Source organism: Cetorhinus maximus, chromosome 18 (assembly GCF_964194155.1).
Source record: "Cetorhinus maximus chromosome 18, sCetMax3.hap1.1, whole genome shotgun sequence".
NCBI classification, from domain to species: domain Eukaryota; kingdom Metazoa; phylum Chordata; class Chondrichthyes; order Lamniformes; family Cetorhinidae; genus Cetorhinus; species Cetorhinus maximus.
This window is the reverse complement of record NC_135896.1, coordinates 76,260,901-76,288,234: the sequence shown is the minus strand read 5'-3', so window position 1 is coordinate 76,288,234 and position 27,334 is coordinate 76,260,901. Positions and strand designations below refer to the sequence as shown.

Genomic DNA, 27,334 nt, shown 5'->3' with positions numbered 1-27,334 from the left:
AAAGTTGGTTAGCGAATAGACTTAGGACCAGTCAGTAGCCCCAGAATCTGAGCAGCAGGTACCAGAAGATCATGCAGTCAGTGAATCCAACCCAGTTTCAAAGGTAGAAGTTAGCAACTACACACAGCAGAGGACAGTGTCAAACATGCAGCAAACTCTACATCACTGACTCTCATAGGACTCCAGCTCAAGGTGCAGTGGTTTTACTTTGTACAGTTCACAGAATAAATCCTGTATTAATGAAGCCCATTTTCATACATAAAATTATATAGAATGTACAGTGCAGAAGCTGGTTGTTCAATCCAACAGTCTATGCCAGTGTATATGTTCCACACAAGCCTCTTCCCACCCTACTTCATTTCACTTTATCAGCAGGTCCTTCTATTCCTTTCTACTTAACTAGCTTCCACTTAAATGCATTTTCTCCTAGTCGCCTCAATTACTCCATGTGGTACACATATTTACCATTCTCTGAGCAAAGAAATTCTTTGTGAATTCTTTATTGGATTTATTAGTGACTATCTTGTGGTCATGGCCCCTAGTGTTGGACTCCCCCACAAGTGATTTCATGACAGCATTTTACAGTCCCAAATTACTTACAGGCATATTAAACATTTTAAGGAATACATGTGCTCTTTAAAAGGACTTATAAGCAAAATCTGGCTGAGAATGTAAAGTAAACACTTTCTGGAAAATTCCTATGTGGATTATACTTGACCGACTAGTCCAGAGAGAACATGGAATGACGCACCTAAAAATGTGTTAAGGCCTACTTCAGACAGAGACACCTGAAAGGCAGAGAATACAAAAGACAATACAAAAGACCGAACTTTAATCTCCTGTGGTTGCAGAGACAATGGTGACTGATTACCACATCTTAACAGAAGCCATCTCCTGTTGAGTTATATCTCAGAATGTGGATATGATCTGAGTTGAAAGAAAATGGACTTTGGGCAAAAGACATGTTTAATTTTTTTCCCTTCCAGGAATAAGCAAAGAAATGGATTAAAAAGCTAGCTGCTGACCTGATCTGGGTGTTCAAGTTCTGGTGTGCTAGTGTGTGCTGTATGGGTCACAGCAGAAGGACATCAACTAGGCATCCCTGCAGCTTTCAGGTAAAAACCTCTCTCCTCTCTGTTGCTGGAGGCAAGTCAGCATAGCCACCGTCAAAAAGGAAATAGGACAGTTCCTTCAGCTAACCTGCAGAACCAGTGTCTCCAAACCAACAGCTCGACTGTCAAAGTCAGCTCTGCCGGAATCACCCAACTTAACAGCCGTAACGATTCGCCATCTACTCCTCACAAACAAGCCAAAGGCTGATTCGTATATCTCTTTTAACTTTTATTTTGGACTCAACTTCTCATTTCTGATTAGTGTGAATGTGTGCTGCGTTTTTATTACTTTTTTTGGGTTTTTAGTAACTAATAAACTTACTCTTTCTTTGGCTCAGGAAAGCCTGGTTAAATTGGCTCCTTCTAAAGCATAAATACATTTGGACTGGAAAAAGGTATCCACGAGGGAAGGGATCCTTTTTTAAGCTAACCTTGTGCCCAACTGAGGGGTTTGAATAAAGAAGGGGAGCCAGCTCAACTAAACTGGGGTCCCATTCGGGAAGTTAACAATTTGGGGGACCTCACCCGGGGACTGGTCACAACAGTGGCAATATCTTCTCTACGTCTAAACTATCAGATGCTTTGCTAATTTTAAAGATCTCTTATCAAGTCACCCCTTAGTTTTCTCTTTTCTAGAGAAAGGAGCCCCCAGCCTGTTCGTTCCTGGAAATTAATCCCTTCTGATTCTGGCATTTTTCCTGTGTTTTGTACAGAGGGCAGAACCACTCTGAATTCCCACAGGGATTGCCCCGATCTCCCACCAAAACCCTAGCCTTTGCGCCACTGATCTTCTGTCATAATTATCTGAAGGTGAGGGTTGAGAATGTTCAATCAACAGCAGATTTCCAACTAACCCAAGTGCTGCCTCCTCACCAGTTGTATCCAAAATGCCAGGTTTTGAGCCTCTTTCATCACCCACCAATGTACAACACTGTCTCAAGATTTCAAAAAATGAATATTATTTAATAGTTGTCTTCCACAAGCTTCAGCTGTCAGTCTTGCTCAATTTGTCACTCTCGCCTCTGACCCAATTAAAGCACCAGCTCAGGACTTGGGCATGCAATCTAGACTGACAGGCCAGTGCAATACAGAGTGGGTGCAGCATTGTCAGAAGTACCATTCTTCACTGAGATGTTTATTTGTATGCAGGATATCAAATATGCCATGGTAACATTTGAAGAGGAACAAGGAGTCCTGGCCTACATTCCTCTCCCAACAAACGTCACCAAAAATAGATTCACTTACCAGTCTTTCAGCTGACTCCAGTTTCTGGCATCTTGCTCTGTATAAAAGTTAGCTCTTATATAACAATTTACCAAATTTCAATGCAATTAATCACATGTGATGAGGCGTTCTCTTTTAAATATGACTATAGCCAAGTAATGTTAGCAACAGGACCTGGAGACAGAGCCTGTGCTCTCAACTGGTACCTATTAGCGATATCAGAGTGCCCCAGAAATATTCCGATGGTGAGCCTTATTGATATAACTGAATATCTACAGTATATGTATAAGTTCCTACTTGTCTAAGCTTTTAGCAACACTACTGTAACTGATTTCCATTTCATTTCCATTTACGACCTCTGGTTGTCCCAAATACTTTACAGCCAGTGAAATACTTTTGAAATGTAGTCACTGTTGTAATGCAGCAAATACAGCAGCTAATTTGCACACAGCAAGATCCCATGAAGACCAATGTGATAATGACCAGATAATCTGTTTCAGTGATGTTGGTTCAAGAATAAATATTGCCAGGGCACATGGAAAAACACCTCTGCTTTTCTTCAAATAACATCATGGGATTCTCCTGAAAGGGCAGACAGGGCTTCAGTTTAACGTCTCCTCTGAAAGGTGGCCCATCGGATATTTCAGCACTTCCTAGATACTGCACTGAAGTGTCAGCCTGGATTATGTGCTCAAGTCGCTCGAATGGGACTCGAACCCACAATCATTTGGCTCAGAGACAAGAATGCTCCCTACGCAGCCAAGGTTGGCACTGTACAATTTGCACCAATCAACTGGTAGTGTTGGTCCATTACAAAATCAGGTGTGGGCAATTGTCCTGCCCTGACACATCGTCATAGGTGGAGAGGTGACACACTGTGCATTCAAACATGTGCTGACATTTGACATCACCAGATTGATCAGTTTTGTGCATAGCAAACAGGGAGGGCAGAACATTCCTAGCAGTCCAATTAGGACAGATCAGGCTTACCTCTTCGAGTGTGATGGAGGCAAGCTGAAAACGTAGGATAATCATCCAGATCAGACCCAGGATTAGGGTGCAGTCACCATCCACAATGTTTTCAGGACCAATCAGATCCACATTTATCTGTGAATAAAAAGAAATAGGCAAATTGACAAGGAAGTATTCAATGAATGGCATGACACTAGGAAGTTCTGAGGAACAAAGGGACCTTGGCGTGTGTGTCCATAGATTTCTGAAGGCAGAGGGGCATGTTAGTGGGGTGGTGAAAAAGGCATATGGGACACTTGCCTTTATAAATCGAGGCATAGATTACAAAAGTAGGGAGGTCATGTTGGAGTTGAATAGAACCTTGGTGAGGCCACAGCTGGAGTACTGTGTGCAGTTCTGGTTGCCACATTATAGGAAGGATATGATTGCACTGGAGGGGGTGCAGAGGAGATTCACCAGGGTGTTGCCTGGGATGAAACATTTAAGTTATGAAACGAGGTTGGATAGACTTGGGCTGTTTTCGTTGGAGCAGAGAAGACTGAGGAGCGACCTGATCGAGATGTACAAGATTATGAGGGGCATGGACAGGGTGGATAGGGAGCAGCTTTCCCCTTAGTTGAAGGGTCAGAGACAAGGGGACATAATTTCAAGGTGAGGGGCAGGAGGTTTAGGGGGGATGTGAGGAAAAACTTTTTTACCTAGAGGGTGGTGACGGTCTGAAATGCACTGCCTGGGAGGGTGGTGGAGGCGGGTTGCCTCATATCCTTTAAAAAGTACCTGGATGTGCACTTGGCATGTCATAACATTCAAGGCTATGGGCCAAGTACTGGTAAATGGGATTAGGTAGGTAGGTCAGGGGTTTCTCACGTGTCGGTGCAGACTTGATGGGCCGAAGGGCCTCTCCTGCACTGTGTGATTCTGTGAAATTTAAAAGCCACATCTCAGGGACATCATGCAAATGCTGCGTCTCAGGGGGATCATGCACACACCAGGTCTCAGCGGTATTGTACACACCCCATTGTCAGGTTGGACAGCCTAAAGTAGAAAGCCACAGTTGGAAATGGTTCCCAGCAATTGGGAGATCTCGGGTTGAAAGATGGGGTCAGCTAAGATAGCAGAGCATAAGGGAGGTTGTGCATTAAAGGGGGGTCAGCAAAGATCATGGGTTGAAGTTGGTGGGGGGCAACAAAGATCACAGGTTGTAGGGTGGTCAGCAAGGATCGCAGGATGAAGAAGATATCAGCATAGATCGCATGTAGAAACGGTATCAGCAAAAATTGCTGGGCATTGATGAAGATCATAAATCATAAGATTTGGGATGGCTTGTTTTGAAGGGGTTAAGGTGTCAGCTTATCATGGCAAAAGGTGTGCTTGAGGGGAAGCAATCCTGCTCCTCCCAATTCACAAGAAGTGCTGTACAGAGTATTTACAAAGTATCATTACCTTGGTTTTCAGGAAAGCAATGGCCCTGCTGTTGTTCTCCAGGTAATGGACTCTCATTCTTCCTCTGCTCGGTCTGTTCAACTTATCTCCAGAGATGGCTTCCAGCAGTGAAATTAGGGCAACCCCATCTTTCAGCTCAGTGAATAGATCAGTAATGAAAATTTTCACCTACCAAATGCAGGACAGAACAATGTCAAATATCTAAAACAGGAGAAAACTCAAACCCTTAATCTCACTCAATCCAAGTTCATATATAATCTATCCCACCATGAACTCAACCCATTCATTTAATGTCATCTCAGAGCCCAAGTACAGTCGACATAGCGTAAAATTTTCTTTCACAAAAAAGCAGTAGTTGCTAGCTCAATAATAATTTTAAAATCTGGGATCAATTAATTATTGTTAGCCAGAAGTATTAAGGGATAGGGAACCAAGGAGTTAGGATACAGATCAGCCATGACCTCACTGAATGGCTGAACATGTGGCTGAATGGCATATCCCTGTTCCTATGTTCCAATCTTGTTACAGACTCTACCTACCCAGGCAAACTTTCTCGCCTTCGGGGCAAATCACACTTCAGCATATTCAAAGAGTTCATGTGGAGCTTGGCACAGTGTAGGCTTGGGAAGCATGCAAGGGGATATTACTAAATTTTAACCAGCGAAAGACATACAACTGAATGGTTTCCTTCTTGGCTGTATCATTCTGTGAACTTACTGGTACAGAACACTGCTGAGCTTCCTACAACTCATGAGGAACATGCTACCCACTAGGTGCTTGCCTCATAGTCGAGTTGGGGAACTGACAACCTTCAACACTAGGTCTAAGCCCTGCAGTTTCCATTAGTGGGCTGGGCTAGAAGATTAATTATTAACAGTACCCTGGAGTACTGTGGACTTGTCTGGTTCAGACCTCATTACCAAGTCCACCATGGGCATTCATTTGATTATGAGCTTGCATCATTAAGGATATCAACTGGGGACCACTTCAACCTCAAAGTAACGAACTAATATATCCCCTTCTTAAAAATAGGCCTTAATGAGTTGATAACCAGACAAATATCAACTGTGGCTTGCGTCCATGTTAGGCAGACAGCAGGCATCAGATCCTCCCTACAAATGGCACATTGTGCAGTACAACTCACCATATGATTTGCAAGATCATCATCATCCTTCTGACCACAGTATGGACACAGATAGTAAGCTATGGAACTGAAATACCAACAGGTGGAGCAGCAGAGCTTAGCATTGGCCGTTGTCCTGGATAATTGAGCACAATGTCTCTTACTTGGCTTCCAGAGCTTCCTCATCAGCTATCTACTTTCAGTGTGTGGAAGCAGCTCTGTGGGTAAGCCTGTCTCATGCCAACCAACAATGAAGTTCAGGCCAGAAAGGCGAAAAACTGTGACATGGAATAAACAGGTCATTTTCGCGTTGGCATGCTGTACCTAGTGGGATGCCTCAAGGATCAATGCTTGGATCTCAGCTATTGACAATCTGTCAATGTTTAGATCAGGAGATAGAGTGTTCCTCATAAGTATCCAGGTTAGCTGATGATACAAAGCTAGGTTGGAAAGTAAGCTGTAAGGAGAATGCAAAGTGTCTGCAAAGGGACGTAGACAGGTTAAGTAAGTGGGCAGTAAGTGGCAGATGAAGTATAATGTGGGGAAATATGATATTATCTACTTAGGAAGAATGGAAAAGCAGAGTATTTTTTAAAAGGTGAGAGACTGGGAGATGTTGGTATTCAAAGGGATTTGTATGTCCTTGCGCATGAATCACAGAATGTTAAAGTCTTGCTGCAATATTATAGGGGCTTTAGTGAGACCAGACTTGGAGTATGGTGTGCAGTTTTGGTCACTTTACCTAAGAAGAATTTATTTGCCTTAGAGGTAGTGCAACAGAGATTCACCTGAGTGATTCTTGGGATAACAGGGTTATCCAATGGGGAGAGGTTGAGTAGACTAGGCCTATATTCCCTGGAGTTTAAAAGAATGAAAGGTGATCTCATTGAAGCCTTAGTGGGCTTGACAGGGTAGACTATGAGAAGTTTTTTCCATTGTCTGGTGAGCCTAGAACTAAGAGTTATAACCTCAGAATGAGGTGTTGCCTGTTTAGCACTGGTATGAGGAGAAATTTCTTTAATCAGAAGTTTGTGAGTCTTTCAAATTCTCTATTGCTGGGAGCTGTGGATGCTCAGTCAATGAATATATTCAAGACTGATATGGATAGATTTCTGGTCACTAAGAGGATGAAGGGATATGGGCATTGGGCAGAAAAATGGAGCTTAGGCAGAAGATCAGTCATGATATGATTGAATGCTGGATCAGGCTCGAGTGCCTATTTGGCCTACTCCTGCTCCTATTTTTTATGTTCTGATGTAGGCCCAATGCTATGTGCAGTATGACTCACATAGTAAGCCCAGATCGTCGTGCAATGGGCATTACCAAACAGATGCTCATCCCATCAGAAAGAGCAGACTGTCTGAGCTGACCTACACAATGACATTGGCCAGAATTTTACATCTCGCGGGCGGGCATATGCCCAACCCAAACGGACGTGAACTAGCGCAAGAAGACGTCAGGCTTGCGTCCTGATGCCATCCCACACGCAATCTTCAGGTTGGCGGGTGTGTGCGAGTGTCGAAGCCATGCCCACCAAAATTAATTAACAATTAAACAACCATTAAAAAGGCAACTGCTCCTGATTTTACATTGCCCATGCAATTGCCGTGCGACGAGCCCGATAAACGGGCAGGCGGGCAGCCCACTTTTAATGAAACCTCATCCAAGGGGCAGGATAAAAAGGGTCTGCAGCATTGCCATTGTGAGTAGTGAGGAGTTTAGGAGGTAGTTTGCGGCTGGTTGCTGCGGGCCCCGCCCCCGCTCGCCTGACAACCCTCTGTTAACCCGGTAATGGGGATTGTGCTCTCTGCTGGTGGTACCTTCTCTGAGAAGGAAGAGAGGGGCAGAAGGGAGAGGAGGCCAAATGTCCCTGTGAAGCTTCCAGGGGAGCGACCTGTGGGAGGGGAGGTGCAGGAACACGGCAGAAGGGACTGCAGAAGACGCTACTACCCTGCTGCCAGGGTTTACAGGCAGGTACCTCAATATGTCCGAGGTGCAATGCTGAAGGGGGCTCTGTCTCTCCAGGGAGACTGTGACCTCCATTTGTCAGATGATTGGACCTGTGATCACCTCCAGCTGTGTGGGTGGACACCCCATGCCAGTGGCTCTGAAGGTCACAGCAGTTCTCAACTTCTATGCCTCTAGCTCTTTCCAGGGTCAGTGGGGGATCTTTGTGGAGTGTCCCAATCAGCTGTCCAGAGTTGCACCAAGCTGGTGATTGATGCTCTGTTCAGTTGGGTAATGACAGTTATTCATTTCCGTACAGATGAGGCCAGCCAGACTGAGCAAGCCAGAAGGTTTGCAGCGATTGCTGGGTTCTCCAGCATCCAGAGTGCAATTGACTGCACACATATAGCCATCAAGGTGCCAGCAGGTCAGTTGGATGCCTTTGTCAACAGGAAGGGCTTCCACTAGATGAACGTCCAGATAGCTTGTGACCGCAGATTCTGTAAGTCTGTGCAAGGTACCCTGGCAGCTCCCATGATGCTTACATCCTCAGACACTCACAGGTGCCAAGGCTGTTCACTGTTCCAGCTCGACTGGATGGATGGCTGCTGGGTGACAAGGGCTATCCATTGAAAATGTGGCTTATGATGCCTCTCCACCACCCAAGAACAGAGGCAGAGCAGCGTTGTAATACGAGTCATGCCTCCACAGGGTGGTGATAGGGAGGACCATAGATCTTCTGAATATGCACTTCCAATGCCTGGACCGTTCAGTGGGAGCACTACAATACCCTCAAGAGCAGCTGTCACTGACAGTGGTTGCATACTGTGCTCTCCACAATCTGGCTCTGACAAGGGGGGACCCACAGGAGGAGAAGGATCTTGAGGCAGCTCCACAGGCCACAGGTGACGAATCCGGTGGTGATTCAGAAGAGGAGCCGGGTGAGGATCACGGCGAGGATGTAAAGGCAGACCTCTGGATCCTTCAGGGAGGCAGGGACACCAGGTGCACCTTGATCCAATGTTCCTTCAGCTAAGCTGCCAATAATCTGCTTCCACCTCATGCCAGGGGTGCCGTCTTCATCCCAGATACTTGCAATGACCCTTTCCTTTGAACCTAAAGTCCAATCATTGCCTGTACAATAAAGTTAAGAGCCACTCACATCCAGCATGAGATACTGGCATGCCCTGCACCTACAAAACAAGTGAAACACACTCAGGTCATTAAGACAAAAGCAAAATGTATATCATGTTGGTACTCACATCAAAGGAACATAACAATATATGCTGTTAGTGGTCACACCAGTAAACTCATTAATAAAACATAACAGGACAGAAGATCACATGTGAGCAGTACCTCTTGTACTCATGATGCCTTAAACTTACATTTGCAAGTGCTGCCTCTTGTTGCCCCCACCACCCCCTCGTTGGCAGAGGCATTGGAGGCAGCCTGCTGACTGTGCTGTCCTGTTGGCCTTGATGACCTTGGTGGTTGTCCTCTGGCCAGTGGAGCCTGTGCTGGGCCCCCCTGGGAGGGAGCAGCCAATGCCACAGCTAGCCTCTCCCCGTCATTGCAGCCTCATCAGATGCCATGGTCACTGGCAGAGGGGCGGAGGAGCTGCTGCCATCATCCAGAGGACCCTGAGAGGAGCCCACAGAGACAACAAGCAGCTTGTGTGCCAACGTGATGTCACTCTGGACCTCCCTGCTCGCCATTGATGGACGGGCACCTAGCTGGGATCTCCTGAGGTTATTGCCTATGTGAGGACTTGCAGGTCCAAGCGCAACCCCAAAAACCCCTGATATTGTCCCTACGTTGCCTCTCCTTAAGAGCTGCCACTCTCTCAATGGAGGAGGCAGTGCACTCAGTGATGAGAGTCAACGCAGTGCTCATGCTTCGCATGGAATCCTCCACAACAGAGACCGTGGTATGCATACTCTCATGGGTTCCTGCCAGATCCTCCCACACATCCCGTTGGAAGTCCAGCACCTGCATCCTAATGGACAACTCCAGAGGCTCAACATCTGCCTTTGAATCAGCACTGTCCTGGTCTCCAGCAGTCCTCTGATTGCTGGTGCACTGGGCACTCTCTGTCTCCACCTGCTCCTCAAGCAAGTGTGAAGTGCCCTCAATGCTATGCACTGAAATTCTAGCCAATGATCTAATGCCCACCAAGATGCTGGTATCTGCGCTGATGCTTGGTTCAGAGAGGGGCTGTGACACAGGTGATTCTAAAACCCAGTGGTCCTCTGGCATCAAGGGTGGCTCCTCAGGGTCATGTATTCGTGGGCAAGCTAGCGATTCTAGGGGAGAACACCAACATGTCATTAGTTTAAGTCATCACACTGTCACTGTGCATGCCAGATGCCCTGGTGAGACAATGGAGATCTGCATCATGATGCCATCATCTTTCAATGGCCCTCGACCCACAAGGCACTCATGCCTAGCAGCCAGGGCTCACCCCCTTGGCTGGCACCAGTGTCAGTGACAGTTGGCATTCAGACTCTAACACCCCTGAGCTCCATGGGCGGGCGGGGGGTGGGGGGGGGGGGTGGGGGGGGTGGCAGCCAGCCCTTAACACTTCTCCACACTGATCCATGCCAACTCGTACTCACCCTTGCTTTTTTGGTCAGGCGCGGTGGCCTCCTCCTGCCATCCCTAGGTAGTGCAGTGTCCTGCCTGACACCATCATCCTCCAGAAGGAACACGAGGCACTCGTCCGAGAAACAGGAGGCCGAGTGCCCACCTGGCTAAGCCCTCCTGCCTGACGTCTCCAACCTCCGGTGAGACCGTTGTTTGAATGAAATGGTTTCCTGGACAGACTCCAAAGATTCTCCCCTGGCAGCCTTCAGGGAGTTGCCTCTGGAGGTTTTAAAGTGCCTGCCGGGTGGCCATTGGATCCGGCACCCAACAACCTCCAGCCCCCGCCCAGCCCTTCCTGACCATTGAGAAGACATGTTTCACGCTCAGCGGACCTTACTTGGCTATCCAGCATGAAATCGCGTTTGCAACACAACCGCGGCCGGAAGCAGACTCCACATCCACATCTGCTTCTGCTCCCACTGACTTGGTGTGCACATAGTTCAAGAAGGTGGCTCATCACGTCGTTTTCAAGGGTATTTGGGATGCGCAATAAAATGCTGGGCTTGCCAGCGATGCTCACATCCCAGGAATAAGGAAAATATCTCAACAATTTCAAGGCTAGACAGTGATTCCTGGCACTGTCACCCAAGTCCTTTGCCATTCCTCTCCGCCACCACACCCCTTCTTATGTCAAGCAATTTTAAGGATTCAGTGCAGTACCCTGATCTTTGAAATGGTTAAGGAAGAAGAATACTAAAACAGGTCAGGCAAGTCACAGTATGCAATGACAAAAACAACAACATTTTTATAGCACCTTTAACATAGCAAAATGTCCCAAGGTGCCTCACAGGAGTGTTATTAAACAAAATTTGACATTGAGCTACATAAGGAGATATTAGGGCAAAGAGGCAAATTTTAAGGAATGTTTTCAAGGAGGATAGAGAGAGTAGAAAGGCAGAGAAGTTTAGCAAGGAACTTCCAGGGTTTAGGGCCTTGGCAGCTCAAGGTACAGCTACCAATGATAGCATAATTAAAATCAGGGATACCCAAGAGGCCAGAATTGGAGGAAGTCAGATATCTTGGAGGCTTGTGATGCTGGAACAGATTACAGAGATAAGGATGGGCGAGGCCATGGGAGAATTTGAAAACAAGGATGAAATTTTAAATTAGAGGTATTGCTTGATTGGGAACTAAGGGGTAATCAGGGCTTGATGTGAGTCAGGACACAGGAGCAGAGTTTTAGATGACCTCAAGTTTATAGAGGTTGAATATGGGAGGCCGGACAGGAATGTGTCTGAATTGCCAAGTATAGAGGTAACAAAGACATGAATAATAGTTTCAGCAACAGATGAGCTGAGGCAGGGCAGAGTCAGGTAATGTTACTGAGGTGCAAATAGGCAGCCTCAGTAATGGCACAGACGTTTGATTGGAATCTCATTTTGGGGTCAGATCTGAAACCAAGCTTGCGAACAGTCTGGTTCAGCCTCAATCAGTTGCCAGGGAGAGGAATGGAGGCAGTGGCTAGGGAATGGAGTTTTTGAAGTTTATGCAAGCCCAAGAAGAACCATGAGTGACTCAGCGGAGGAGCATAGAAAGTCACAACAAGAGGAAGAGCACTGTGCATCACAGGAACCCAGTGAAGTGCAGCCATCTTGGATCAAGGTGTCACAAGAAGTCTCCAACACATGATCTTTTCATTTCCAACATCTACAAATAGAGGGCAAGGGCCTGTTGTTGATGATTGAACTTAAACAAATTCGCATTTAATAGCGCCATTCACGCTTCACAATTAATGAATAATTTTAATGGGTTGTCACTATTGTAACATGGTGAAATAAAGCAGCCAATTTGTACACAGTAAGATCCCACAAACAGCAATGAAATAATTCAGCAGATAATCTATTTTAATGATGTTAGTTGATGGATAAATATTGGCCCGGGCACCGAGAACTCCCCTGCTCTTCTTGGAATAGTGCCACGGGATCTTCTACATTCACTTGAGTAGGCAAATGGAACCTCAGTTTAACTTATCATCCGAAAAATAGCTTTTTGATAGTACAGCACTCTCTCAGTACTGCATTGGAGCACCTGTCTAATTATATGATTAAGTCTTTGGTATGGGGCTTGAACTCACGGCCTTCTGACGCTGAGACACTGAGACATGACTAAAGCTATGAAGAAAAAAGGGCTCTGGATGGTCATTTACACAAGCTTTACACAAGCGCAGGAGTTCCAAATCTGACATTTACTAAAATAATGTTTTTAAATATTAACAACCACTATTTTGTTATCACACTGGTAATTCAGCAATGTCCCTTTCAGAATTACAGCACTCAGTCTGCCGTCAGCAGCTGACTGACCAGGTATTCTCCTGTATCATTCTGAAACTACATTCCTTTCTGGGATGTTGTAAATGATATTGTTTTATCAACCGCAACTTTATATGGATATAAAATGGATGCTTATCATGCTTCATGCCACATTTATGAAGGTGGAGCATTACTAAATCCATGTCACTGCACAAATTCTCAGATATTCTTAGTCACTGGGACTGTTGCCCTCTGCCCCAAACATACATAGGCCTGCCCAATCACTGAGACTGAAACTGTCCTCTGATCCACACACTCCATAGGTTCAGTCACTGGAGTTGATGTTTGGGGAGGTGGGGAAGGTGGTGTCAGGAAATGTTTCAAGGTGATTGGGAAATTGCAATAATGGATTTTTAAATGCTAAAGCAACATTTTGGAGTGAACTAGCTCACATGCCTTTGCTCCAAAACTCCTTCAACAGAAAAAATAGCTGCCCTAAATTTGGGCTGCCTAACCCTTAGAACCATAGACATTTACATCACAGAAGTAGTCAGTTCATTGTGTCTGTGTTGGCACTTAAATAGAGGAATTCTGTGGTCCATATATTCCTCAACTTCAACTATTTATCCAATTTTCCCTTAGATGCTGCAATGGTCTCTGCCTCAACCACAAACATGCCGTTCTCCAACAATCCTCTACACAAAGAAATTCCTCCTAACCTTACTCCTCACTCTCTTCATGACAATTTTAAATTGGTGATCTCTTTCACTAACTCCCCAACCAGAGGAAACAGTCCTTCCCTATTCACTGTAAAATCCCTTCTTAATTTTAAAAACATCTATGGAATCACGCCTTCACTTTCTCTGTCCCATTAAGAATAATCTCAGTATCTTAAGTCTCTCCTCAGAACTATATTTTCCTGTCCCTGGAATCATCCTGGTGAATCTACACTGTACACTCTCTGTGGCTTTCCCAAAATTTCATGTGGCGCTCCAACTGTGGCCTAACTAATGCTTTGCATACATTTAGCATCATTTCTTTACTCTTGTAATCTGTGTCTCTAATTATAAAACCAATTTTCAAAGGGCCTTTTTTATGGCTTTAACTTCCTACACTTCTGGGCTGGTCAGATGGGCTGATCAGTGACAAATGGAATTTAACCCAGATAAGTGTGAGGCGATGCACTTGGGCAGGACAAACAAGGCACGGGAATACACGATGAATGGTAGGACCCTGGGAGGTACCGAGGATCAGAAGGACATTGGTGTGCATGTCCACCGGTCCCTTATGGCAGTTGGACAGGTAGATAAGGTGGTTAAGAAGGCAGATGGGACACTTGCCTTTATTAGCTGATTCATAGAATATTAGAGCAGGGAAGTTATGCTGGAACTGTATAAAATGCTGGTTAGGCCACAGCTGGAGTATTGCGTGCAGTTCTGGAATCCGCATTATAGGAAGGATGTGATTGCACTGGAGAGAGTGCAGAGGAGATTTACCAGGATATTGCCTGGGCTGGAGAGTTTTAGCTATGAGGAGAGATTGGATAGACTGGGGTTATTTCCCTGCAGCAGAGGAGATTGAGGGGGGACATGATTGAGGTGTATAAACTTATGAGGGGCATAGATAAGGTAGACAGGAAGGAACTTTTCCCCTTGGTGGAGGGATCAATAACCAGGGGGCATAGATTTAAGGTAAGGGGCAGGAAGTTTAGATGGGATGTGAGGGAGAAATTTTTCACCCAGAGGTTGGTGGGAATCTGGAACTCACTGCCTGAAAGGGCGGTAGAGGCAGAAACCCTCATAACATTTAAGAAGTATTTGGATGTGCACTTGCGATGCCATGGCATACAAGGCTATGGGCCTAGTGCTGGAAAGTGGGATTAGAATAGTTAGGTCCTTGTTTGACTGGCACAGACTTGATGGGCCGAAGGGCCTTTTTCTGCGCTGTAGACCTCTATGACTCTCTCCTGCTTCTTCCGTGTGGATCCATGCTGGATTCAAACCACTTTATGTTCCTAAGCTGGAAAAACACAAGCTTTTCATGTTAGAGTGAGGCACTTTAAGCATTGTGTTCTGTGAGGTTCTTGGGACTTGATACAGCCAGAGACAAACCAGAGTTAAAAGTGCACGAGCAAACATGTCTCCTTTATTAAAACAGTTTCTCCATACTTTCTGCTTTTGTTTGCAGACACCCTGACCTGGTACAATTCTGTATAGCAGCTTAAAGTGCACAATACTGTTTGTACATTGCAATTTCAAAACACTACAAAACTACATCTCTCCCCTGGTTAGTAAATGAGAGATATAGTATGTTTCAATGATTTGTCTCCAAAGTGTAAATAATTACACATTCAAACTTTTGTATTAATTTAAACAATGCACTTGGTTATATACAAAGGGCGGAATCATCCCAGATTTGCACAAAGTGCGGTAGAGGATGGGAAAAAAGTCGTTTTACCTGCCAGCCGCAATGGTGGGTTTTTGCAGCATATTGTTCCATTCCCACCTCATTAATTGTGTAGCCACAGGAAACAGGCCATCTCGCTGGCAGGCAGCATCCAACTTACCTGCTATGCGGTTACCTCGCTGTTTCCTCACGCAGGGCGCCATACTTAAACTGCAGCCCCGCGCACACTTCTCAGGGCTTGCAACCTAGGACTGCTCCAGTGAAGATATGGCTGCAGAATCCAAGAAGAGTGCAGCCCTCCGATTCAGTGATACAACCCTGGGACACCTTATGGATACAGTGGAGGCCCTCCGCAATGTCCTCTAACCTCGCTCTGGCCACGGGAGGCCCGTCAGCCTCACCACTCCGGCTTGGGAGGTGGGGGCAGAGGTGGTCAGTGCCAATGCTGCACACTAGCAGCTGGCCATCCAGTGCAGAAAACAGATGAATGGCCTCATCCGTGCCGCCAGGGTAAGGCAACCATCTTATCCCTCTAAACTCACACACTCACAAGGCCATCACACGTTCGCTGGCATCTCACTTACTGACAGCTCAAGGGACATCACCACTCACTATTCTCACATACACCCTCACCTCTCCATCTGGCCTCATCTCCTCTGGATACTGCCTCCTCAGCCTTCACTATCTTGAGGCCACTTGCAGAGATCAAATATGTCCCCACATACACCCTGGAATACCCCCCCCCTCCTCAGGACAGCCCTCACCCTGCAGCCTCTTCCCTTGCCTGAGGCCACTTCTCCCCCTTCCCCAAGCAAGCCCCAGTCCTGCAGCCATTGAAAAGACATCCCTGCCCTACAGCTGGTCTGGTAGGTAGAGACCTGCCCGCAAGCCCCTCTAATAGTGATGTGGTGCTGCCTGCAAAGCTTGGTGCTGATGACTGCAAGGTGGGCAAACAAACCTCCAAGTCCTGGGCGAAGTGCAGCTCGCCAGGTACAGTTGTGAAACATGTGCCCGGATGATCCAGCGTGGGGGGATGATTCCGGTGAGTAGACCTTATAGTAAGATGCTAAAGTATTGAAATTAGGTTCCCGCCATGCGGTGGCGGGAAATGCGGCCTGCCTTAGACAAGTGGAGCAGATGATCACAAACTTGTTTCATGACGGCATGAAATCAATTTTTGGCCTTCTCGTCATAGTGTCCCAACTTGCTGCATCAAACCCCACACACATTCCCCCCTACCCGGCACCCCCCTTGGACTTGCTGTATCAAACATTGCCCCCCGCCACCCTCACCCACCCCACCACCATCCCCCACACAACCTTAGACTTGCTGTATCAAATCTACACCCTCCCCTCCCCCAATAACCACCACTGGACTTTCTGCTCCCCCAGGATTTGAACAGGAACATAAAAAAACAGGAGCTGGAGTAGTTCAATTGGCTCATTAAGATCATGGCTGATCTTCTACCTCAGTCACACTGTCTTGCTCTATTCCCATATCGTTTGATTCCCTGAGAAACCAAGTATCTTGGTCTTGAATATACTTAAGTGGCTGAGCATCCACAGCTCTCTGGGATATAGAATTCCAAAGATTTACAAGCCTCTAGTGAAGAAGTCCTCATCTTCTCATCTCAGTCCTAAATGACCGACCCCTTATCCTGAAACGAAGACCCCTCCTCGTTCTGGACTCTGCAGCCAGGGGAAACAACCTCTCAACATCTACTGGTCAAACCCTTTAAGAACTTTTTAAGTTTCAAGAGATCACCTCTCATTCTTCCAAATTTCATGTAATATATGCCCATTCTACTCAAATTCTCCTCATCCCATGAAGTAATCTAGTGAACTTTTGTAGCACTCCCTCTAAGGCGAAGCATATCATTCATTAGATATGGATATGGGGATAATGGGGCAAGATGTAACTGAGGTAGGAGATAAGTCATGATCTTATTGAATGGTATAGCAGGCTCAAAGGGCGGAATGGGCTGGTCCTGCTCCTTTTTTATGTTCTTATCAAGTCCAAACCTATACAGAGAACTCCAGGTGTGGTCTCACCAAGACCTTCACAATTGTAGCAAGGCTTCTTTACTCTTATAGTCCAATCCCTGGGCAAAAAAGACAAAAATAGCATTTTTTCCTAATTTCTTTCTGTACCTGGATATTAACTTTCTGTGATTTGTGTATATGGACCTCCATATCTCTCTGAATACCACATTTACCTGCCTTTCACCATTTAAAACACCAGATTTTATGTCCCCAATACTTGCTTCTCACCTTGTTTGCTGCAAAGATTTGGTTTATCCAATTAGTGAAGGTTTTTTTCTGCACAAACATCCGTTGCTGCTGGAGCTCCTTGATGCGGCCTTTCTCAAACTCCTCATTCATCCTGACCTGCTGGTTGGAGACACAACACAATGAAGGGGCAGTTACATTGCACTGGTCAATGCAGACAGAATTCAGGATCTCATCATCCCAGCAACACAGCACTTTGCCTGCCAATGTGAAAGCTTCAGAAGTTATTGGTCTTTGAATACACAACATTCATTGTGTTACTCTATACTATTGTCTGTTAACTTTCCAGTGAGCGGAGGAGGAGGAGGAGGAGGAACCAGTAACAAGAAGAGTAATAGCTTTTGTTCGTGTTTTATTCAAGTTATTGCTTATTTTAATTTATCAGTAATGTGCAAGGGTTTCACAAGACATAAATACAGCCATTTGGGGACAGGGAGGAGTTCACCGGCTAATACCACGATTATGACACACTGACTTTTTCAACACCACCAAGGCTTAAAGTTTACATAGTTAAATTCATGGAACCTCAAAACCACAGAAGGAAGCCATTTGGCCAATCACGTCTGTGTCAACTGCTGAAGGAGGTACCCAAATACATCCCAGACCCCGCTCTTTTTAGCATAGCAATGCAAATTTATCCTGCTCAAGTAATTGCCCCTAATAAAATCTAATATCAAATATACTTCCAACACACATCTAGGCAGTGCATTCCAGATCACAACAACTTGCTGTGTAAAAATTTACTCCTCCAAGTTACTTTACCTTCCCCCTCTTTGCCTAAAGGAGTTTCCCAATACTAGATACAGCAGGCATCTTCAGTGCTAATCTGTGAACACAGACAGCTGAATGTTGGCAATTGAACCATAAGGTCAGCAAACCAGAATCTGATTCAGTCCTGACCGGTCATTCACACAAACACTTTTGATAAGGATTGCATGGCAGATCTCATGGCTTAAAGCCCTGACTGATTTATATTCTCTCTTTAGTTGAGGAACATGGAGACTAACCAAACACACCTGGGCAAAATAAAAAGACAAAACTCACAAAGTGTCCCACCACAGGGTCCCTGTCAGACAGTGTCAAATGCCAGGAGTATCCAGCACTGTGTCCCTGTTAGTGTCAGACACCAGAAGCTTTTTTGATTCTTTCATGCAAGTATTGCTGGTAAGGCCAGCATTTATTTGCCCATCCCTAATGCCCCCTGAGAAGGTGGTGTTGAGCCATTTTCTTGAAGTGGTCCACGTAGTATAATACAACAAAAGTGTTGTTAGGGCGTAAGTTCCAGGGTTTTGACCCAGCGACAGTGGAGGGCAGAGATATAGTTCAGTCAGGGTTGTGTGTGACTTGGAGGGGAACTTGCAGGTGGTGGTGCTCCCATGTATCTCCTGCCCTCGTTTTTCTAAGTAGTAGAGACCATGGGTTTGGAAGGTGCTGTCGAAGGAGGCTTGGCGAATTGCTACAATACATCTTGTATATAGTATGCACTGCAGCCACTGTGCATCGGTGGTGGAGGGAGTGAATGCTTAAGGTGGTGGGTGGGGTATCAATCAAGCAGGCTGCTTCGTCCTAGATGCTGTTGAGCTTCTTGCATGTTGCTGGAGCAGCACTCATCCAGGCAAGTGAAGAGCATTCCATCATACTCCTGACTTGCGTCTGTGGGCAGGTTTTGGGGACTCAGGAGGTGAGTTACTTGATGCAGAATTCCCAGCCTCAGGCCTGCTTCGATCTATTTATATGGCTAGTCCAGTTAAGTTTCCAGTCAATGGTGACCCCCAGGAAGTTGATGGTGGAGATTCAGCAATGGTAATGCCATTGAATGTCAAGGGGAGATGGCTGGATTCTCTCTTGTTGGACATGGTCATTACCTGGCTCTTGTGTGGCATGAATGATACTTTCCACTTATCAGCCCAAGCCTGAATGTTCTCCGGGTCTTGTCACATATGGACATGGATAGTTTCATTATCTAAGTTGTTATGAATAGTATTGAACACTGTGCAATCATCGGTGAACATCCCCACTTCTGACTTTATGATGGAAGGAAGGTCATTGATGAAGCAATTGAAGATGGTTGGGCCCTGAGGAACTCCTGCAGCCACATCTTGAGGCTGAGATGAATGGCCTTCAACAACGGCAACCACCTTCCTTTGTGTTAATTGTAATTCCAATAGTGGACAGTTTTCTCCCAGATTCCCATTTATTTATATTTTGCTGGGGCTCTTTGAATCTGTACTTGGTCAAATGCTGCCTTGATGTCAAGGGCAGTCACTCTCACCTCACTTCTGGAATTCAGCTCTTTTGCCCATCTTTGGACCAAGGGTGTAATGAGATGTGGAGCCAAGTGGTGAGCAGTTTATTGCTGTGTAAGTACCGCTTGATAGCACAGCTGATGAGACATTCCATCAGTTTATTGATGATTGAGAGTAGTTTGATAGGACAGTAATTATCCGGATTGGATTTGTCCTGCTTTTTGTGGACAGGACATACAGGGCAAATTTCCACATCATTGGTGACAGTGTTGTAGTTGTCATGGAACAGCTTGGCTAGAGGTGCTGTTAGTTTTGGAGCACAAGTCTTCAGTAGAATGGCCTTCAGCCATGGAGTGAACTGAATTGGCTGAACACTGACATCTGTGATTTTGGAGAGCTGAGGAGGCAGCTGAAATGGATCATCCATTTATGGCCGAAGATTGCTACAGACTTGTCTTTTGCACCAGCATGCTGCGCTCCGCCATCCCTTGAGGATGGCGATGTTTATATATCCTCTTCTTTTAGTTATTTGTTTAATTGTCCACCACCATTCAAAACTAGATGTGGCAAGACTGCCACATTGATTTGATCCAATGGTTGTAGAATCGTTTAACTCTATCTTCCACTGTTTGGCATGAATCTGTGTTGTATCTTCACCAGGTTACTACCTCATATTTAGGAATACCTGGTGCTGCTCCTGGCGTGCCCTCCTGCACTCTTCATTGAATCAGGATTGATCCTTCGGCTTGATGATAATGCTAGAGTGAGGGATATGCCTGGCCATGAGGTTACAGATTGTGGTTGAATACAATGTTTCTGCTGCTGATGGCCCACAGCACCACATGAATGCTGAGCTTTGAGCTGCTAGATCTGTTCTGGATTTTTCCTACTTAGCCTGTTGGTAGTGCCACACAACACAACAAAAGGATATGCTCAGTGTGAATACCTTGTCTCCACGAGGACTGAATCCCAGCACTGTATCCCTATGAGACATAGTGTCAGATACCACTGCGTCCCCATCAGCACTGTATCTCTATCATCAGTGTCAGATCCTAGTACAGGTAATGTGAATGCTTGCTTTTTGCTTAAGGAGCCAAGTAGTCCAATTTCTACTGCAAATAATTATGCAGAATCCTAGAATTTTACAGCAGTCTGCCATTTGGCAAATTGCCTTGTGTTCTCTCTCAGAAAGGTCTCTCTCCTCCATCCTGTTCCCTTAACCTTTCCCCATTCAACCCACCCACCCTGTGCCCTCTGAAATATCTCTCCCTTCAGTAAAATATGAACTGGAGTTGGCTGATTAGCCCCTCATGCCTGTTCCATTTCCCTTTCCCAATTCAGCTGATCACTTTTCTCTCTCTCTGAAAGATCCATCCCCTCTGTCTCTAGCTTTTCCCCCATTTGGTCCTACCCTGTGCCTTCTCTGAAAGACTCCCCTGTCCTTTTCTGACATACTTAAGTTTTATCCTTTCCAAATATTTTATCCCTTTCCACTTATTAAGCTGTTGTGCATTCTGTTTCCACCAGTGTTCCCTGTAGGACCTTCCATGCTCTGTAAAAAACAACTTTGCCTAATCTCTCTATTTGTGCTTAGTGTTAATCCTAAACTAATGTTCTCGAATTAGTGACTGAAAAAACAATGAAAAAAGTTTTCGCTGATTTACTTCATCAAACCCTTCATTATTTCCAACACACCTGTTAGAAATCTGCAGCAAACAAAGCCGCAATATGGTACCACAGCATGGATACAGGCTGGGTCAAAGAGATAGATTGGAATGGTGGGTGCAAGAGAGATAGCAAGGCTGAGGGATTAAGAGAGGACATTCCAGGTTTACCACTGGAAAATTATTATCACTATAAAATGACAGCTTTCTCTATAAATTGAATTTGCAACACACAGATGTATATCAGCATCAGCTTGTTCAATACATGTCAATGAACTGGTCTCCAATCTAGTCAATGCACTACTTTCTAACCTAGTCAATAAACTGGTTTCTAATTGGTCAATAAACTGGCCTCATTCTAATCTAGTCACTAAAGTGGTCTGTAATCTAGTCAAAGAACTGATCATAAAGCTAGTCAGGACTGGGCCTTGTAATAACCCAGTTGATAATGACTTCTGGAAAAGTCTAAAGTTCTGCTTTACTGTAACTCGTAAAAGGGAGTGTTAGCTTGAGATTTCTGACAGATGAATCTGTGCTGGTTTCTATAACAGATACAAACAACTCAGTCATCGATGTCTAAAACAAAACCTATTTCTCTTAATTCTCAGAGCTATTTTAATTTTTTTTTTCTGTTCTCCCTTCTTAAAAGAACTGATAATTGAAGATCAAGTAAAATTTGTGTGCATGTATCTATACGTGTTTCTTTGCTAGCTTTAAGATGTGTGTACCAGTATGAGAGAAAATATAGTAGGGCACTTGTTATATATAGAGTAAGGTCTATTTGGGAATTTCCCCCAGATACTTTGGGCACTAAAAAGCCTTTAACCTGGCTAAGATGGGGTCTTGAGGTGGCCAAGGTGGAATCTTGAGCTGCAAGGCTTTTTTTTTTAATTCACTCACAGGATGTGGATGTTCCTGGCAAGGCCAGCATTTATTGCTGATCCTTAATTGGACACTTTATAAGAGTCACCAGGAGATTGTCTGCAGGAGGAGTGAAAAGAGGACATGAGGCCAGGTGAAGCAGCACCAGCAGAGAAGGACAGGGAGAACAGGAGGTTGAGATAGGTACAGAACAAACCTTCTCCTCTGGACCTTCTTCACCAGGATTTCCAGAGCCTCATCTGAGAAACTGTGTGCCCTCTCCCTGAGTCTGCGTGATCTTGAATTGCATCACTGTGTGTGAGCCAGCACAGTCCACACCTTCAGTGGAAGTGGATGCATGGTGTCATGATAATGAAGGAAAAACATCGAATTGCGTCTGGAAATATTGGACTTTAAAAATAAAACCTGAGTTTTTAAAAAATGCACACAAGCCAATGGCTGGAATGCGGCAGGGTGACTCCCTAAGAGGTAATGGACCCCCACCCTGTTACCAGACAAGGTACTTCTAAAAGTATCCAGAAACCAATTGCTCCCTCTGTTAGAGACAATGGGACATAATGGGAGATGAGTATCACCTCATCAAGAAATCCTGTGGGGAATGCCCAGACAGATTTGTGAATTTGCTTCCCACTTGGAATATACAAAGAAGGGGTTAAAAGTGAGCTGAAAAGCTGTGCCAGTGTCTGTCTGTTGGTGGGTGTTCTGGGATAGACCAAGTGCTAGAAGTTTGATTCAGAAGTAACAACCACACACAGTACCCCTGCAAATCGCCAGTTTTCAGGTATCCTGATCTCTCTCCCTCTCTACCAAATTTAACACTACTGGAACCTTGAAACCAATTATTCATCTACTGGCGCCAATTCTACTGGAATCTCGAATCACAACGGCTGCAACCTTCAATCACCTACTCCCCACAAGTCAAACGCTGTTCTGTATACCTTTTTTAAAATATATATATTCACTTACTTCAAGCTAAATTCTTACTTTTAACCTGTATGACCGTATATGCATGTGTTTTATCCTTTCTTGCCTTTAGTAGTTAATAAACTTACTCTTATCTTTAACCCAAGAAAGTCTGATCAAATTGGCTCCTTCAAAACCAGAACGATTGGGTCTGTGAAAAAGGCATCCGCAAAAGGGATCCTTTTTAGATTAAATCTTGTTGCGACCAACAGAAGTGGGGGGTGCTGAATTAAGACATGGAGCCAGTTCATCCCGCCTCACCTGGGGCATAATAATAGCCAGATGGTGACAAATTGAGGGGCCTCACCTGGATCAACAACTTTGGGGGACCTCACCTGGGAGTGGGTCATAACAATGGAGATTATATATACTGCTCCATGAAAATTGCTTCTAATCAGTGCTTGATGCCAACCTGCAGGTGCCTCCAGGGGAGTTCAAATTATGGTAATCAATTAGGACCAGAATTACATGCTAAAACCACAGCCTTCAAACAAATTAGTCTTATTAACATAGTGCCCTTTTTTCACTGCTTCATCAAAATAATCCCCTATAAGCCTGTGAGTGTAAGTGTGGTACAGCACATGTCATATGTGGCAAAAGATGTGTATAGCAGTGAGAGTGCAAACGTGGTAAACCAAAGAAAGAACTTGCATTGATATAGCACCTTTCATGACCTCAGAGCATCCCAAAGCACTTTTAAAAGCAACACTCATGTCCCATGAAAAAATAAATTAAAAAAAGCAAAGTGTACTTGCCTCAGACTTTTGCCTGTTGGCGATGCAAGTGACAAGAGAGAATAATTTTACAATTAGTGAGAAAATTAAAATTTTCCGAAACATAGAGCATCTGAACTTTGGAAATTTAAATGTAAAAAGGGTTTCTCATCATCAAATAATGAATACATTAGTTTTTGCGTGTTCCTTTCTATAAAATACATGTTCAGTGAGCCCTGATAGTCTTGCATTACCGGTTTGGATGATTTACTGATTCCCAGTACGAGGTATGTTGATATAATTATTAACCCGCAATGCTTCAGCTCTGTTAATTAATTCATTTGCTTCATACCGTACGGATCACTTATTTTTCCAACCATTCCTTTGCTGATTTAAATTACAAAGATTTTAAAAATTGAAGGATGACAAAATCACCATTACTTGTATTTATAGAATGCCTTTCACAACCCCAAGACATCCCAAAGCACTTTACAGCTAATGAAATACTTCTGGAGCGTTGTCACTGTTATAATGTAGAAACTGTTTGTTCACAGCAAACTCCTACAAACAATGGCGTGATAATAACCAGATAATCTGTTTTAGTGATGTTGTTTGAATGATAAACATTGGTCAGGACACAGGGGATAACTCCCCTGCTCTTCTTCAAATTGTGCCACAGAATTTTTTACATTCCAATGAGAGGGGACACAGGCCTTGATTTAACAATTCATCCAAAAAGCAGAACCTCTGATAGTGCAGCATTCCCTCAGTATTGCACTCAACATGGAATTTTGTGCTCAAGTGTCTGGAGTGAGGCTTGAACATATAACCTTCCAACTCAGTGTGATAGTTTTACCCACTGAGCCACATGCTGAAAAATATGGAGGTGACAGTGGTGTGTATCAGCCTTAGGCCATCATTAATGGATTCACCTTAAGTAGTCGGTCTTGTTCCTACCATTCAGCTGATGAAGGTTCCTTAAAATTCAACAAAATTTTCTGTCAGGCTAATCACATTTTAGGATTTAAGTTTCTGTCTTTCTATCAGAAAGTTGTCCCAATTTCTCAGTTACAGGTGTACAGGAATGGAACTAATTTTAATTTGATCTATCTTACTTTATTTCAACATTTGCCCTTTTTTTAAAGTGAAAATATGACCTGTCAAATCACCTGAAGCAAGCACTAAAATATCAAATAGGTACACAAACCAATGGTTTCTTACCAGTTATTGCAGAAGCCTCTTACAATGATAATCAACACGACCCAGTCTGAATATTTAGGAACAACCTGCACTCAGCTCTCGCTCATGTAAAAAGAATCAGGTCATATTCCTTTCTTGTCTACTGCAGTCTCTAATATAGCTTTCTCTTTCCTTCTGTGACCTTTGATAATAACTCAAAGGCATTTACAGTCCTCCTCCTTGTCAGCCACCTGACCCACCGCACGGTTAAAGGCCACAGAAATCAGATCTGAAATGGAAGAAAAATGAATGCACTGGGAGGGGGAGGGAGGAAGTGACACTCCCTAAACAAGAGGGCAAAGATTAAGCACAGAAGTTACTCAGATTATTAACCTCAATATCGTCTCTCAACCTGATGATATCACAATGTACAAATGTATTCAGTAGTCGTTCAGCTCAGATCTATTACATAGCTTAACTCTTGGTGAGGCATTATTTCCACATTCAAATCTCAGATATATAAACAGTAAAAGCAATGTGGGCACAGGGAATGGGTGAGTAAAACGGAAGGGAGAGATTCAAACAACAACTTGCAGTTATATAGCACCTTTAACATAGTAAAACATCCCAAGGTGCTTCAAAGGAGTGTTATCAAACAAAAATGTGCACTTAACCAAAGGAGGCATTAGGACAGATGACCAAATGCTTAGTCAAAGATGCAAGGTTTAAGCAGTGTCCTAACCTTCTTGGCCTCTCATCTTTTAGAAAGGGAATTACGGAGCTCAGGGCCTCGATAGCTAAAGGAAGGAAGGATTGTCAATGTTGGAGGTGAAGGAAATTGGGGGATGCACAAAAAACTAGAGTTGGAGGAGGATAGAGATCTCATAGGGTTGTAGGGCTAGAAGTGGTTACAACGACAGGGAGGAGAGAGACTAGAGGAATTTGAACATGAGGATGAAAACTACATTTAAGGGCCTTGACTAATGTTTTCTTAGAGATTCTTGCAGTTAAATGTTTCTTTCAACAAGTTTACTTAATTATAGTATTTTAAAAAACTATTTAAAATGTTTAAAAGACCCACAATTAGAGTGAGCAGATTTTCAAAAGTCAAAACCCAAAACTGACACATTGAAAAGCAGGGCGCCAAGGTGATTGGCATGCTGGTCGGCCAATGGCAGGAGTCTGGGGGAGGGGCAGTTGAAAGTGGGACATCATGTGATGACATCTCCTGGAATGTGTCCAGCCAGAGTTGGCAACCCTACTCCATAGCTTGTTTAAAAGGCATCATCAGCAATGAAACCGTCAGCACCAAAAAGGTAATGACAATTCCCTTAGAGACGTCAAAGCAGCCGTGGGGTGAGGGATATTGGTCTGCTGCATGCAATGCAATGTGATGTGATAGTTGTTTACAGGAAGGATAAAATTTCACACAGACTTTCTCTCCCTCTGTCCAGTTTATGTTTGTCGAAAAAGAAAAAAATTAAAACCGGGACATTTGAACTATTTTTAGGAAAATGTCGGGACACTGAGACATCTAATGAAAACTGGGACTGTCCTGGCAAAACTGGGACATCAGGTCACCATGCCCACAATCTGCAGTCGTCCCTCTCCAAGTATGACTGCTATTTTGTTACTATTTACCTCCAAGCAAGATGACAAGAGTTGTTTTCAAAAACTACAATGCCGGACCATTTGAAAAGTTGTGCTCTTCCTGCATCCTCACACTGTTGAAATGTGGATCAATGGAATTGTCTGCTACTGTAACTCAATCCTCACTGCTTCGAAACTGAGTTATTGCATTGTGTCCAATGCTAACTTAATCAGATTTAAAACTTTATTACCTCGTTTTCTTTCTGACTCTTTTTAATCTAGCTGATGTTCTTCGTTATGAACTGTAGTGATTGAAGGTATAATCTTTCCTACTGCCTATTAGGAGTCACGTGGTTGTTCTTGACAAATGAGCCCTAAGCGTGGGTAATCGGGGGTGGGTGGGGTGGGGGGGAGGTGCTGGTTCAAGCATGTAGCTTCTAAAAGAGCTCTTTAATAAAGTTACCTGCTTCAAGTAGAAACCTGTCCGGTACATCAAGCCATTACATTTGGCGATGAGGGTAAAATAGCTCCGACATTGCACCTCGCCTTGTAAATGCGAGTACATCAGTTCTTAAGGAAAAGAGAAAAGTATACTCACTGGTCATGTCACTCTTCGGCAGAATTGACCCTTATGATGCGTCCATGGAAGACTGGAGCCAGTACATAGAGAGCCTTGGTTTTTATTTTGTG

The 27,334-nt window shown here is 44.4% G+C and overlaps 1 protein-coding gene across 1 annotated transcript in view; it reads right to left on the bottom strand.

Annotated features, from left to right (window-relative positions):
- The window catches only part of sptbn5 (spectrin, beta, non-erythrocytic 5), a 259,281-nt gene extending 241,781 nt beyond the window's left edge, over positions 1-17,500 (bottom strand). The window contains exons 1-3 of the mRNA XM_078563287.1: positions 17,390-17,500; positions 4,752-4,919; positions 3,327-3,443 (exon numbers count right to left, since the gene is read on the bottom strand). Of these exons, the coding sequence (XP_078419413.1) occupies positions 3,327-3,443; positions 4,752-4,919; positions 17,390-17,500 (396 nt within the window). The remainder of the gene's footprint in view (positions 1-3,326; positions 3,444-4,751; positions 4,920-17,389) is intronic.
- Between the last annotated feature and the right edge of the window lie 9,834 nt (positions 17,501-27,334).